The sequence below is a fragment of the Mangifera indica genome, chromosome 2 (genome assembly GCF_011075055.1).
Source record: "Mangifera indica cultivar Alphonso chromosome 2, CATAS_Mindica_2.1, whole genome shotgun sequence".
NCBI lineage: Eukaryota > Viridiplantae > Streptophyta > Magnoliopsida > Sapindales > Anacardiaceae > Mangifera > Mangifera indica.
In genome coordinates, this window is record NC_058138.1 from 14219580 (window position 1) to 14234620 (window position 15041).

Genomic DNA, 15041 nt, shown 5'->3' on the forward strand with positions numbered 1-15041 from the left:
ATTATTTTACTTAATTCTCTTAGGTATAATTATTCTAAAATATTTTTTTGTTATTTTTTATATTAATTGAAAATAATATTATATTTATTCTAAAAAATAATAAATAAACAAATAATTATAATAAAAATTAATATGACCTTGATAATTTTTTAATACTTAAGGTGAATGTAGTAATCAAATTACTTCTTATATTAACTGATATATAACTATTGGTAATAGAAGATTATCAGAATATTTTATTACTTATAAATTAAACAAAATAATATAAGTAATAAAAGATAGATTATGAGAGTAATCTTTAATTTCCTCAACCAAACACTCTCTTAAGGTTTAGGGTGGAAAAATAAAATAAAATTTTAGTTTATTTTTAATATTAATAGTTAAATGATGATTTTACCTTTAAAACTAACTAATTTTATTAACTTTAATAGCTAACGGATGAATATTTAAGTTTTTGAAAATTAATAGGTGAAAGTTTCGGAAAAAAGTAAACCTTGGGTGGGAATAAGTCATTTGGCCAAATTAAAATAGAGAGAGGTGCTAACTACTTTATTATGCATGTTGAAATCACTAGGGTTGTGACCAAAATATTAGCCACCAAACAAAACCTAATATTACATTTGAAAATAATTAATTACCTTCTAATTCCGATTTTATTAAACAAAACCCTCAAATTTTAAAATCTCATTACCTACTTTATTAGCATGCTTTGATAGTAACACATTAGTTAATATTTTTAATATTTATTTAGAGTTGTTAATTATATATTAAGACCAAAATGTGAAGTTGCTTTTGGTAAAGATGAGCATGCATTTAAGATAAAATATATGAAAAGAGCTTATAGAATAAGTTCCCAATTGGGAAATTATGTGACATTTTCGTGGAATGTCACATAATTTAATATTTAATTTATATTACAACAATTTGAACTTTTCTTTATAAACTTTCGGCCATGATTGGTCATAAAATTTGATTCTCTAATTAAAATATTAATCTAGATTAATATATTTTAATTATAAATTATTTATATATTTAACAACAATATTCATACTAAATTTTTTACTAGGATTTTGATGTGACTCGTAATTCATTATCTTAAATTATTGGCCGGTTAACTATTTAATCAGTAAAATTAATATTTAAAAAATATATATTTATTTGATTTTTAAATATTATTAAAATAATAATAGTTGCATCATGATATTGTTGGCAAATCAAGACTTTGGGTTGTTGACTTGTCGCCGACAAATTTTGAAAGGTGAGGTGGCAGTTGTCTATTGGCTGTCAGAAAGCTACAATGTCCATAAAGGAACTACTTTTTGGACAATAAATTAATTTTTTTTATGCCGCCCTTTTTACATAATTATTATTAATTAGGCCTTTGAAATGAATATCTAAAAATATCAATTAATTATTTTATTTATTTATTAATTAATGGTAAAGTTATGAGTCATGACACATAACGTACCAACCTCTTGGTCATATCATCATTAGGGTTGAAACCCGTCCATAACAGCCCAAATCAAATATTGTTAAGTTCAAGTTTCCGATAAAATAAAAATAAGATTTAAATTCAAAATCTCTGTAGATTTAAACTTAGCTCAAACAGACAATGACAGATTGTTTACTTGAATCATCATTAGGATTAAAATTCATCTTAAACCAGTCAAATTGAATATCGTTGAGTTTGAATGTGATTTAATAGAGTATAAATAAGATTCGAATTTGAGATATTTATAGAGTCAAACTTAATTCAAGAAAGAAAATTACAGATTATTTACTCGATTCTTAAGGACTAAACTGGATGAGAAAAAGTTTGAGAAACTCAACCCAAACTCGTAAGTTCGTGGAATTGAATAACAATTTACTTATAATCATACTATATTACGATTTAATCTATGTTGTTATAATTTAGTATGATATTTTTAAAACGGGTTATATATACACACACATATGAAATTGTTTAGTTTGAATAATACTCACATTTTTTTAAAATATTAAGAAAGATTTTTAGATATTTTTATCGTAGATTTTTAAAATATCTCATTAACGTATAATCAATCTTTTTCAAAATATAAATTTCAAAAGTAATATACTTAATATTCGAACCAACAGGGTCATTTTCAAGTATATTTTGTATGATATATATTTTAAAGAGCATCAATGACTTAATGCAATGGCCAATCAAAGCATTGCATTTTTGGGATGTAAAGTGACGCTTTATTATACCATCAACTAAAGTAGAAGCTAGCGACAAATTCTTATGATAATCATGTGAACTAGCCTGTATATATAAATATTCAATAAATCAAAATTTTATACTATGCCCTAATTAATTAATTAATTAATACAACACTAATACTCCCAAAATCCCTAACCTAATTTTGTTATGTTTGCATTTTTGTTGCTTTATACATATATAGTTAAGTAATGTATCAACAACTTGCAGTGCATTAATTTTAGAATAACCTTGAGCTATTTGATCATAAGAAGAAAGAAAAATGTATAACATATGCTTTAGTTGTAAAAAACTATTGTGGGTTGTAGGGATGGCAATGGGAGAGGGCAATGTGGGGATCTCAATTTTCATTTCTATCTCTAGTTTGTTCTCGTTATAAAGACGATAAAAATTCTTTATCCCCTTTTGTTAAGAAAAATATCTTCCTTGTGACCGTTCATGTAAAAAAAAATCTCTTACATATACCTTCTAAATACAATATAAATATATTAAATAATAAAATTAACTAAAATTAAAACTAATCTATTATTTCAAATATTTCAAATAACATATATCAACAAAAATATAAATAAATTTATAAAAACATAAATAATCTAAAACTATAAGAATATGTTAATATTTTAAATAAATATATTAATATAATTTGACGAGGATAGGAACGGCGGTAAGACAAGACACATATATTGTTGTCCCTAATTATGGAGATATTTTTCATTCCCTCTTTAATTACGAAGATATTTTTAGTCTATGTTTCTTTTTTTGTATCTATTAAAAAATTCTCTCTCTATTAGAAATTATAATTAGAGACCCTAAATTTAGATTGAAATTATCATATCTAGTGGGTTGAGTTATGAACGTAGAAAGCATATAGTTTTCTACATTATTATTATTATTATCATTATGTGTTTTTTAAAATTATTAAAAATACAAGCAACTTATCATGAATATGCCGACCAAAGGCGAACAATAAATATGCAAAAATCTATACAGATGTTAATGTCGAAAAGGGCTTTAAAATTCAAGTTGTTGCCATCATTTTTGGTTTGGCTCCACTTGTAGACATGTACAGCTGAAAATAATTGAATGCTGTGAGTTGAGTTGGCATAAAATATTGCAAAATCAACCCAATTTGATGATCATCAGCTGATCAAATCAAATCAATTCGTCTGATTCTCTCCCTTTTGCGGACTTTATTGATCTTTGACTGTGACCTCTCTTTCACATTTTTGAAAATATTCAGCGACCCTAAAGTTCATTTTCTTTGAATTTTATTGACATTTTCGGGCTTTCATGCTTTGGTGAAAGTTTTTGTCAAATTTCAGTGCAAGTTCTGGGAAAAGTAATTATCTGCCTAAGTTGGTTTTTCTTTTTAAAATTAAATATTGAGTATTTGCTCATTATATTATATATAAGGGCAAGAAAGTCTTTACAATAGTTGATCTTATACTATATGAGATAAGTTGATAATTTAATTTTGAAATATGGTAGAAAGATATTTGAATTCATACTCTCTTTATTAAAATCTTAGGTGTAAGGTATCAGATTTGAATCTTACATTAAAAAGTATAAATTCTAATATGAGGTTTATATGATATTGAATTTTTCAATCTCAATAACTAACTTTTAAGGTAAAGTTATTTCAAAATTCATATAATTTAGTATCAGAGTAACTATTACGTTTCTCAATTGCAATCATCGTAATTGTGCGATGCGGGTGGTGATATTGACATTGCAGTGTTCGTCTGACATTAACAGGGAGCTAACCCATATCTTGCTACGTGGATATATGGTTAAATGGAATCATAGTGACACTTTTATACATAGAATCATAGTTATATGTATCATATGACAAATATTATTGATAAAAATTGATATATTTTTTTAAAAAAATAATAATGTAATAAAAGAGTATATAAAAAATTTTAAATTATTATAAATGCTTATAATATTTTTTAAAATGCTAATATATTTATTATTTTATTTTATAGAAATTATATTATATTATACCATATTTAATATATAAAATTAAAATTTTAACATACAATTCGATTACTGTGCATAAAACTTCCTATTCTAAATGTGGACATCAATAATGGTAAGGTCTTGTATGAATTTGAAAAAACAACGACACAAAATTCAAAATCCAGCTGGTAACTACCAAACACGTGCATGGAAAATACCGCGATAAAATACCAAATTCTCATATTTTTTTAAAGTTACGAGCCGAGACTTATACTGTCTTATCGTTCGCACGAGTGCGTACGGTTTCTAAAGCAATACAGCTCACTTTCGAGCAAGGTTGACGCACGTTGCTAAATTCAAACGCTCCCGTGTCGGTAAGTAATAAGGGATCCAGCTAGACGGGGACCACGAGATGCCACGTGTCAGCATCTTCGCATCGACAGCTCATCTAATTTGCTAGAGGACCACGCTGCAACCCCATCTTTTTTCGGTTTCCAATTTTGCCCCTTAAGCGCCTCGAAATCGCTGCAGCCAAAACCTACACTTTTTTCCGCGTGCCACGTAGGATTAGTGCGTGAGGCCATCACGTGATGGCCACGTCAGACACAAGTCAAGGTAATGGGGGAACTTGTTTCTTTATGAATCACTCAACTTTACAGGATGAATTTAATATCACTCACATTTCCAATTTTATCCCTAAAAGTATTCGTAAAAATAAAAATCACGTAATTTATATTTTTATTATTATAATTTTAATTAAAATGCAAAACAGCTATAATTCACATGTCATTCTCGAATTTTAAAAATTTTCACTTTGATTCGAGTACAGAATTTCAACAATAAAACATTATTATATCTTTTTAAATCTTAGAAAAATTTCCTATTTGTCATCTAAAAATGTGATTGGGCTATGGCCCATAAATACAAAGAAATCTATATGGGCCTTGTTAAATAGTTTCTTGTTGACCTTAGCATTTATCAATTAAAAATATCATCCCCATCACCTTTAGATGAAAGTAGCCCCATCCCCACAATGGGGATGATGGAGAATCCCCATCCTTGTCCTATGGGAAAACATCAATCCTTTCTCCCATATTATTGGTTCTGTATAATCTTCTAACGGATCACAATCTCTGGACACTATCATCACATGACATTGTTTAATGAGTTGATTATTTCTATCATCTTGCTAACTTCGACTAGAGGCATAAGATGATGAGGGAAACCAATTCTAATAGCAATTGCTTCATTGATTTCAACAACTTTGTCAAACTTAATATTAAGAGTGTCAATTTGAAGAAAATAATCACAAACTTGAAGGATACATTCTTCAATTACGAACTTGACATTAATGGATTGATAATGACAAAGAAACTCCTTGAAGTGTTGAAGAGTTTGGGCAGTAAATGTAATATGGCCGGGTGTGAAAAGATTATTAGTAAAGTTGACAATGACAATAAACAAAATAATTGATTTTAAGGATTTTTCCATGATGATGGAATGATGATGATGGGATGATGATATACACACAAAGTAAACAAGCATAGTGATAATATATCTATCTCTATCTTCATTTTGTCTTCTTTTACAACATATTTGTAGTCCTTATTCTAAGTTATTTTGAGTTATCATGGGTCTGGTAACATTAGTGGTAAGAAGGATTGTAAATGTTTGTGTGATAAAAATGGCTCAAACATTTTAATCCCCTCATGACATCTAGCAATGCAAGATAAATGCTGAATATTCTAGAAATTTTCTTTTCTCATTTGCCTTTGGCGTATCTTTCATCATATGAAACATTTCTCCAACAGGGAACAACCCATTTAGAAGATCGTTGAGGAGGTACTATATCTCGAAACAGTTTTTTATTTGAAGGGAGAATCGAAGGTATCAAATTATTATTATTTTATTAAATAGACTGTAATTTGTATTTTTTTCAAGGAATTAAATTCTCAAATTATGTATTGAAAGAATCAAAATTTTATATTTTCTTATAAAAGAGACTAAATTTTTAGTATTTTTTTATTGAAGATATTGGACAAACACCATTTGCGATCACGAATAGTGATAACTGGAAAAATTCTAAGGGAAAATATTAATTTTTTAAATCTTAAATAAAAAGAAATTTATCATATTTTTAAATTTATAGGATAAAGGTGATAAATTTTTAATTTCTTAAAATATTTTAATAAATAACAATTTTACCCTTAGTAATGATAATAAAATTTAGTAGATAGATGAGTATTTGAATTTTTAATAGTTAACAAATAAAAAATTAGGATTACACCAAATCTTAAATGCAAAATAGTCATTTGACCTTTAAAAATATAGATTTTTAACTATTTCATCAAATTTTAGGAACTTCACTACTCCTTAAAAGAAAATTAAAATTGTCACATTATGATAATTTTAGCTTGCCATGGAAGGGGATAAGGTCCACTTATAAACAAAGCAGAATAAGATGATGATTCTTTGAATTTTTTTTAAAAAAAATCGCTTTTTAGGTTCGAAAATTCTAGAAATACTTACTTGTATGGCAAGTAGAAAGCTCCTTCGAAGAAGCCATCCACTAAAAAAGTTTTGACTTGACAACGTTACTATTCATTGTTTAACTTTTTTCCTTTTAAGCATGTGGTGTAAAATTTAGCTTAACAGAGCAAATAAAAATTCTATCATGTCACCCTAAGCTAATGCATATATAGTGTAGATTTGGTATGATAATTTTAGTTAGTTTCTTTAAAGTGATAATGTTCGAGGTGTAACTTTATCATGAGCTCGATACCAACTGAAAAAATGGGTTATAATTGATATACATCGGTTAAATTATAATAATTGATTTAACCCCGAATCCACTTATAAGATAACACGAGTGAAAAATAAATGATGCAATAATATTAATTAACTATATGTTACATTATAATCTATCTTTAAGTATATTTATGGGTCTAGTGAATTTAGACAGAGTTTCAAAAAAAAAAAAAAAGATTTTCAGAGCAACGTTAATTTGCTTCCATATGAACTTTCATGAACCTAAATTCGGGTTTCCGGAGAACACCATTGATCACTCTCCCACCAGCATTCCCGTCAATAAATGACACTTGGGTTCATACAAATCCCAGCCTGTAGGCTTGATCAGATGCAATGGAACATCAAAGCTATTCACTACGTTCACATTCTCCTTCTCTTTCTCTTCCTCCTCTTCATCGTCTTCTTCCAAGCCCCGCAAAATTTCAGGATCACTTTTAGCATTCCAATCGATGTTTTTATCAATAAACATATCCGGATTTGGAAGACATATTGTCTGCGGCTGGCCAGTGATCTTGAGCCAATATCGAAGCTTCGCCTTCTCGAAAGCGTCTTCACAGGCTGAATCATTCCAGTTGATAACACGATCGAAAATATTAATATGTTTCTTTGATTCCACAATCTTCTTCCATGGGACAGAACCTACTTCCCAGCAGAATTTTTTCTCCCAGTTTGGCACACTGGGAGCTCGATTTTCTGACCTTCTGTGGGATTTTCTTCTCCAAGAATTGTAGCCATTACTTACAGCTGCCATATTTTTTCTGTAAATGAGTGATTGCAAGACAAGCTATTGATCGAAATATATATGACAGAAAACAGTGTTTTGTGTACTGTTTTCTGTTTTTGAGCCGCCTTTCTCTTGCAATAGCATAAGAAACATTTGAAGCTTACAAATAGACTTACTTAGTATTTTATATCATAGACCTGAAATTTTAATCTGATTTGAAAAAGGATTATATCAAAATCTAAATCAAATTTAAATATTTTAATATTAACCTAATCCAATCCAAATTTTATCTTTTTTGGGTTTAGTATAAAATTGTGTCTTAATGGAAAAAAGTGAAAATTTTAATTACCATAAAGTGACAATTATGCCCTCTTTGGGTGTATTTAATTTATTCTTGTAATATCAATTAATATTATGGGTTACAAAGAAATGAGATATTAAATATCTTTGTTACGAAGATTTTTGTTATAAATATTTACGCGATATACATGTAATATAATGATAGCGACGAACTTAGAGATCCAATATATAGAGATCAAATTATATATAAAAAAATATAAAAGATTAATTAAGAAACAATCAAATCTAAAAAGTATTAGTATGAAAATTTAAAAATTATTTAGATATTTTGAATATATTATATTAATAATTTTTCGAGTCTAAAAAAAGTATCATAACACTCATTTTTCATACCCAAAGGGTATCCATAAATATTTAAAACCTAAAATTATTGTTGGTGTAATAATAAAAATTAAAAAAATAAATTAATTTGTGGAAACAAGGTTGAGTTGAATAGTCAAGTTTAGCCGCAAGATTTGATTATTAGACTAAGGCTTTGGAAACTTCAAAGAAATTCATATGTTTTATTTTAGAAGCTTTAAAAACTATTCCAGTCTTATAGCAATAATGAATATTGTGGAAGAAATTTTGTTGCGCGGCTGCACCCGAGTCCACAAAAATATCTGACTGTGAAACTAAAATAAATTGGGAAATGAGGGTAGAAGATAAATTTTATTTGAGAAAACCTCAAGGGAAATTGCCTTAAACCCATTGAAATTAAAGATTAGGTTAAATTTGATTATATTTATTTATTTTTTAAATAAAAATATTTACAATTTTGGAATTGTTGGGTATTTACAAAATGGGTTTTAACTTGTACAGAAATCTATCCTCAAACTAATTATGCAAAACGAGTAAATGTGAATATCAACATCACTTTTCAAGACTTTGAAATTATATATTAAAGATGGGACGCCTTTGCTTTTTGACCAGTGTTTCCACCGCTCTGAAAATGAAGTTGCTTTGAAAATTTGGGTGACTTGTGAATAATATTATGTTACTATTTTAGTAAATTCTAGATTTTCTTTTTTTTTTTTGTTTTGAAGAAGAAGATCTTGATGTCATTTTCTGTCATAAATCAACACATACAAATTTGAAGTTTACATAAGATAAACTAATGTAACAATTCTTATAATTTGAAGTTTATAAAATATCTTGACATGTTTCTTTTTTAGCGGAAATTTGTTTGCTATCTCGAACTAAAAAACTTTCCTATTTTTGTTAGTTAATGTCGGATAGAAAACATTTAAAATATCGTCTAATAATTGATTAACGTTTGATTCTTGTTTTGATACCTCAGATTTATGAAGAAGTAACCCTCAAATAGAAATTCTGCGGCATGGAAGATATTATGTAACAATTGCTTCCATTTCTTGAAGTGCAAGAACTTTGGGAATTTTATGCTTCGAAGGGGTTGTTGCCACATGGAGATATATCTTCTTCTTTTTCTTCATGTTTCGAATATCTTGTTACTCTATATCCCATAACTCATAAACTAATCGTTTAAGATATAGACAGTTATCTCTGACAATAATAGTATGAGATATAATATATATTGTCATAATTGACAAATACGACCTTATGACACAAATTAACAAAATAATGTCATAATTGATTATTTAATCCATTAATCTTAAAATCTAAATTAAATAATTTCTACTAAATCCACCTTATATTATATTACTTTAAATGATGATTTTTTCTCTTTTCATTTTTTCAAATGATATAAATAGTTGCACGAAAAACACGTATTAAGTTATGATATCACTAGTGTAATTATAAGAACACTTTGGTATGGAAGAAATTAATTTTAACTTGTAGAAACTAAGTTGAGTTGAACAATAAAATTAATTTAGATGGATGGTTTGATTATAAGACTAAGTCTTTGGAAACTTCAAAGAAAATTCACATTATAAAAGCTTTAATAATTATTTTAGTTTTATATAGATGATTATAATCATTTTTAAATAGGTGATTTTAAATTAAAGAAGATGACTTATTATTTATATATTTATTTTATATATTTAAAATATATAAAATTATCTTAAAACTAAAAATTTATTTATTTTGAATCCTTTAAACTAAAAATTTTCTTTAAATCGGTTCCATTTATTTTTTTTTTGAAAAGTTATATAAAAAAAATTCACAATCTTGGAATTTTGGGCTATTACAAAATGGGTTTTAACTTCTATAGAAATCTATCATCACAAAGTGCTCAATGAAAAAATGTGGATGTTAACATCACATTTCAAGTCTTTGAAATAATGTAGAAAAGTTGGGATGCCTTTGCTTTTTGACCAGTGTATATTCTTCTCCAAGAAGGACTATGGCTTTACTTTTGTTCCAAGTCATTTTATTATTTGAAAATTATTATGTTAACTATTTGAAAAATTCTAGATTTTCACATCTTTTTAGAAAGAAGGAGAGAACTGTGGAACCTTCCAAAAAAATTAAAAAAAAAGAGTGAAATCATGCTTGACGGGTAATTAGACGAAGATTTCATGATCCGAATGATCATCATATATATCCATTTTATTTATTTATTTATTTTTCTTTCTCTATATCACTTTTTATAAAAATCTTAATATGATTTTCCTTTGTCAATTAATATGCATAACTTTGAATTTTTTATAAGATGAATTAATGTAATAATAATTATAATATAAAGAGATTCTGGTCACTATTACACTGTGATATGAGACAAACAAAAACTAAGAGAAAAGAAAATAAATAAGATGTATGATTTTTAATATGGTACGATTTAATGATTTAAATATATATGTTTATGGTATAATTAATTTTTTCCAGTAAATTCTATGGTGTAATTATTACCTTAAATGTATATAGTTAAATATACTATGGCAAAATATTCGGAAGATATTTGTGTTTTTATGTGAGTTTTTGTTAGATCATATCATTTCTTTTAGATAATCATTCATATTTATAAGATTTATAAGAAGAAATCACATTCAAGTGAAATTTGTGTAACAATTGTTTTCAGTTCTTGGAGTGCAAGAACTTCAAAAACTTTGGGAATTTTTTGCTTTCAAGGGGTTGTTGTCAGGCGGAGATTTATCATATCTTTAAGACTAAGACATATAAGTTGACATTTTTGTTCTCTTTCTTTACGTTTTCTTTATTGTTTTACATAACTTAACTCATAAACTTATCATCTATGATATAATCAGTTATCCATAACTATGATGATATGAGATCCAATGCATGTTGTAAATCATTGTTAGACTCGTGAAAGTATTTTATAAAGCATTGAAAAACTATAACTATTTAAGTCAATTGCACTAGACTAGGGAAGAGATTGGGTATCGTAGCCATATGAGTAAATATAAACTATTGTAGTCACCTTTTTTATATAGACAAACATTAGTAGATTGTTAATCATAACACCTTATTATGTGTGTGCTTTATTACAAACATGTGCTTGAAAAATCTCACAAGCGCCTTATTCATTGTAGCTTTCATGAAAACATACTAAAAACTTATGAGAAAAACATGTTTTAATGGGGTTTCATAAATCATTCCTAACTCATGGTATCTCGTCCCACATGCATACAACTGTAAGACTAAGTCTCTCATAAAACTTAACACTTCGACTCTTTTTTAGAAAACATGTATATGCACACAACTAACTCATCTTATGCTAAAACTGTGTATGTTTGCATGCAATTCTTGTGTATGCTCAAGCCAACATTAGTCAACTCATGACTTGTACTTTGCTTTTACATCACTCTTTTGCTTAAGCCAACATTTCTTATTTTCTTGTGGCTTATACATTTATTTCTTATTCCCTTTATCACACAAAACTTAAAGACACTATATAATTAATAATGGACATACAGTCCCTTGATGTTCCTTTAAGCTTTTGGACAGGTGTTCTAAACTTGGAAGGACCATTCTATTCTTCTTATCTTGAACTTGTTTTCCTCTTGTTGAACAATTGATTGGAACAAACATTCTAGTCAAAAGAACAATCGTTCCTTATTTTGGGATTTAATTTAACTAAGTTAATATAGAATGACCATTTCAGTCCTTGAAATAGACATTCTATAGCGATCTATTCTACACTCATAGAAAGACCATTCCTATTTGTGGGGCAAGCATTCCATTGTAATGACTATAAACCTGATTATCAAATTTGAAGTGACTATTCTTATCCTTATAATGAGTGTTTTGTCACATCTGTTTTTACAAATCTACAATTTTATTATTTTTCCTAAACTCCAAATTTATTGTTCGGTATACTTTTTGGCTCAGAATAAACTTAAATTGCCCTATATCATTTAAAGATGATATGTTCCTCAAATTAAGAGCGACATCTGATCTATTTTACCAAACTACAACCATTATGAGATCCAACATCCATAACAGTCAATGCATTCATTCACCAAACAACATCAAACATAATTGTAATATATGTTAAATAGCGTAATGTTCAAATCTACACACTCCTAAAATGATTTAGATCATTCAACAAAATAAACCAGATCTCTCTATCATCACATAATCTTTATGTATTTCAGTCAAATCAAGTTAAATAGAACTAGATCATTTTTTATTAGAATCAAACTTGAGTCACCTTTAATTTGACTTAATGAACTTATGTTGAACTTGAGTTTGACTATTTTCTATTAGAGCTGAACTTGAAACAAGGGTGTTGGACCTTGGCTTGGTTTGTACCCACCCCTAGCCTTAAGATTTCCTTTTTTATTATAAATTTTCTTTTAAAGATATGCCTTTCTGATGAGGTATGCACTACTGAGGTGAGATTGTGCACTTATTGAACAATGTTAAAAATTTTGTTTATGTAGCTAGTTTAGGTTTAAGAATTGTATTTGTTTTGGTCATATTGTGTCAACTTTAAAGCGAGCTTATTAGACGCTGTAGAATAAGGTGGTTCTAGGTCATTTTATGAATCTTTGGATGACTTGTTGTCGAAAACTTTCCTGCACCATCTTTCACTTGCCATTATCAATATTCCTAAGTCATGAGGGTTGCTACGAATGGAATATGGTAGAGGTTCAAACCCTCCTTTTAGGCCAAACTATTGAAACAATCTTAAGTATATTGAAGAACACACTATGACAAAACATATCTAAAGTATTTGTGCCTTCATGTAAGCCTCTGTTTGACCATATCATTTTTCTTATATGATTTTCTATATTTATATGACTTATTGAGAAGAAGTTATATTCAACTCAGAAAAAGTAGGATTCTTAATCCTAGTAAGATCCTAACAGTTTGTTTTTATTTCAATTTGACAAAAAAAAAAAATTCATGATAAAATATATCGTGGTTATGAAAGTAAAGATATATATTTCTAGAAGCAAAATAAAAAAAATATTTATAGAAGATCTTGAATAGATTTATTTTAATAGATATTTATTTGTTATCTCGAACTAAAGAGCTTTTTTATTTTTGCTATTCAATGTCAAATATGAAACATTTAAAATGTTGTCTAACCACTAATTAGCATTTGATTGCTTGTTTTATAACTGAAACTCAGTCAGAAGTACGTAGAGTAGAAATTTTGTAGATCAGAAAAATATCGTAAAATAAAAACAAACGAAAACCATACATGTAGTATTGTTAATAAAACTTCTTATTACATCTATAAATTAATTATCATCTTTATAATTCCACAAAATTCATGCATTCATTAGCAAGCATTTTCAGTTTCGACATGTAAGTGTGATGGGTAGAATTACTCACACAAATTAACTCCCTTGTTCAAATTTATGTCACATAGTAAAATAATTTTTTCCATGACTTGAGAATTTATATAAATTCAAAGAGAAATGTTTGTTGAAAATCCTTCTTATCTTATTTGATGTTTTTATTCTTTCATATTTAATTTGATATTCTGATTTTGTGTCCATAAAAATGTTTCTGAAAGAATTAGTTGATAAATTAAAATCAACAAAAACTGTAGGATTAATTTGAGATATAGGAGAAAATTAAAAATGCTTTTTTATTTAGTTTCTTTATTATTTAAATGGCAAGGACAACTGTGTTTGCCCAACCATTTTATTTATTTTTAATATTCCAGATAATTGGATACTAAAGAGTAAAATAACTATTTTTTATTATATACTTAATAATTTTTTATTATATATATTGTTAATGGCAGCCAACAAAATATCCCATGGATATTTAGCTAATGCCATAATTCAATTGATGTAATTTGTAAATGTAATTAACTTAATATATTGGAGAAAACAAAGAAAGATAATTTTGTTTATTTTATTTGGAATGTAATCGCAAATATTGTGGTGTAATTACAGTAAGCATGCATGCTTTTAATAATTGAACATAATTTCTATAATAAAAATTAATTATTAATTACTAAATCTTTATTTGCTTTTGCAATAATATACATCCAATCATAACTTATTAATGAGAGAATCAAGTTGTTATCTTCAATTCAACCACAAATGTAAATTAAGTAATTTTTTTTATGGCAAAATGCCATAAAAATACGCATACAATTTTACTCTATATTTTTTAATATATAACTAAGTATATAAATGATATATCTTTATATAATTATGTTATTTTACTATATAATTAAATATATAAATGATATATCCTAAAGACAAAGACGAGCCGAATTGAGCTCAAACAGGGCTCGACTCGTTTTAAACTGAGCACGGCTTGGGTTTGGTTTGGGCTCACCGAGCTCGTTCAATCATATGTTCGTGTTTGACTGGTTTGATAATTTTATTGTTCATTTTCGATTCGTACTCATTTCAGACTTGTATTTCAAACTTGTTTTATAGAGAGATAAACAGTAAATTAAAAAAAAATTCAGACTAAAGAAATTAAAATGAAAAAAATTACGCTCGATAGGTGACTTGCAATGCTGTAGATTGGAGGCATCACGGGTGAGAGATTGTGTGAAGAGATTGAAGGGTAATAGTTGTAGAGCTTATGGGTCATTGGCGAGAGAGGCGT

The 15041-nt window shown here is 27.3% G+C and overlaps 1 protein-coding gene across 1 annotated transcript; it reads right to left on the minus strand.

The window, feature by feature from the left end:
- Positions 1-7262: 7262 nt before the first annotated feature.
- Positions 7263-7760, minus strand: LOC123208572. Its single transcript, XM_044626108.1, has one exon. It carries the CDS (start codon positions 7758-7760, stop codon positions 7263-7265), a length of 498 nt encoding a protein of 165 aa, XP_044482043.1.
- Positions 7761-15041: the final 7281 nt, after the last annotated feature.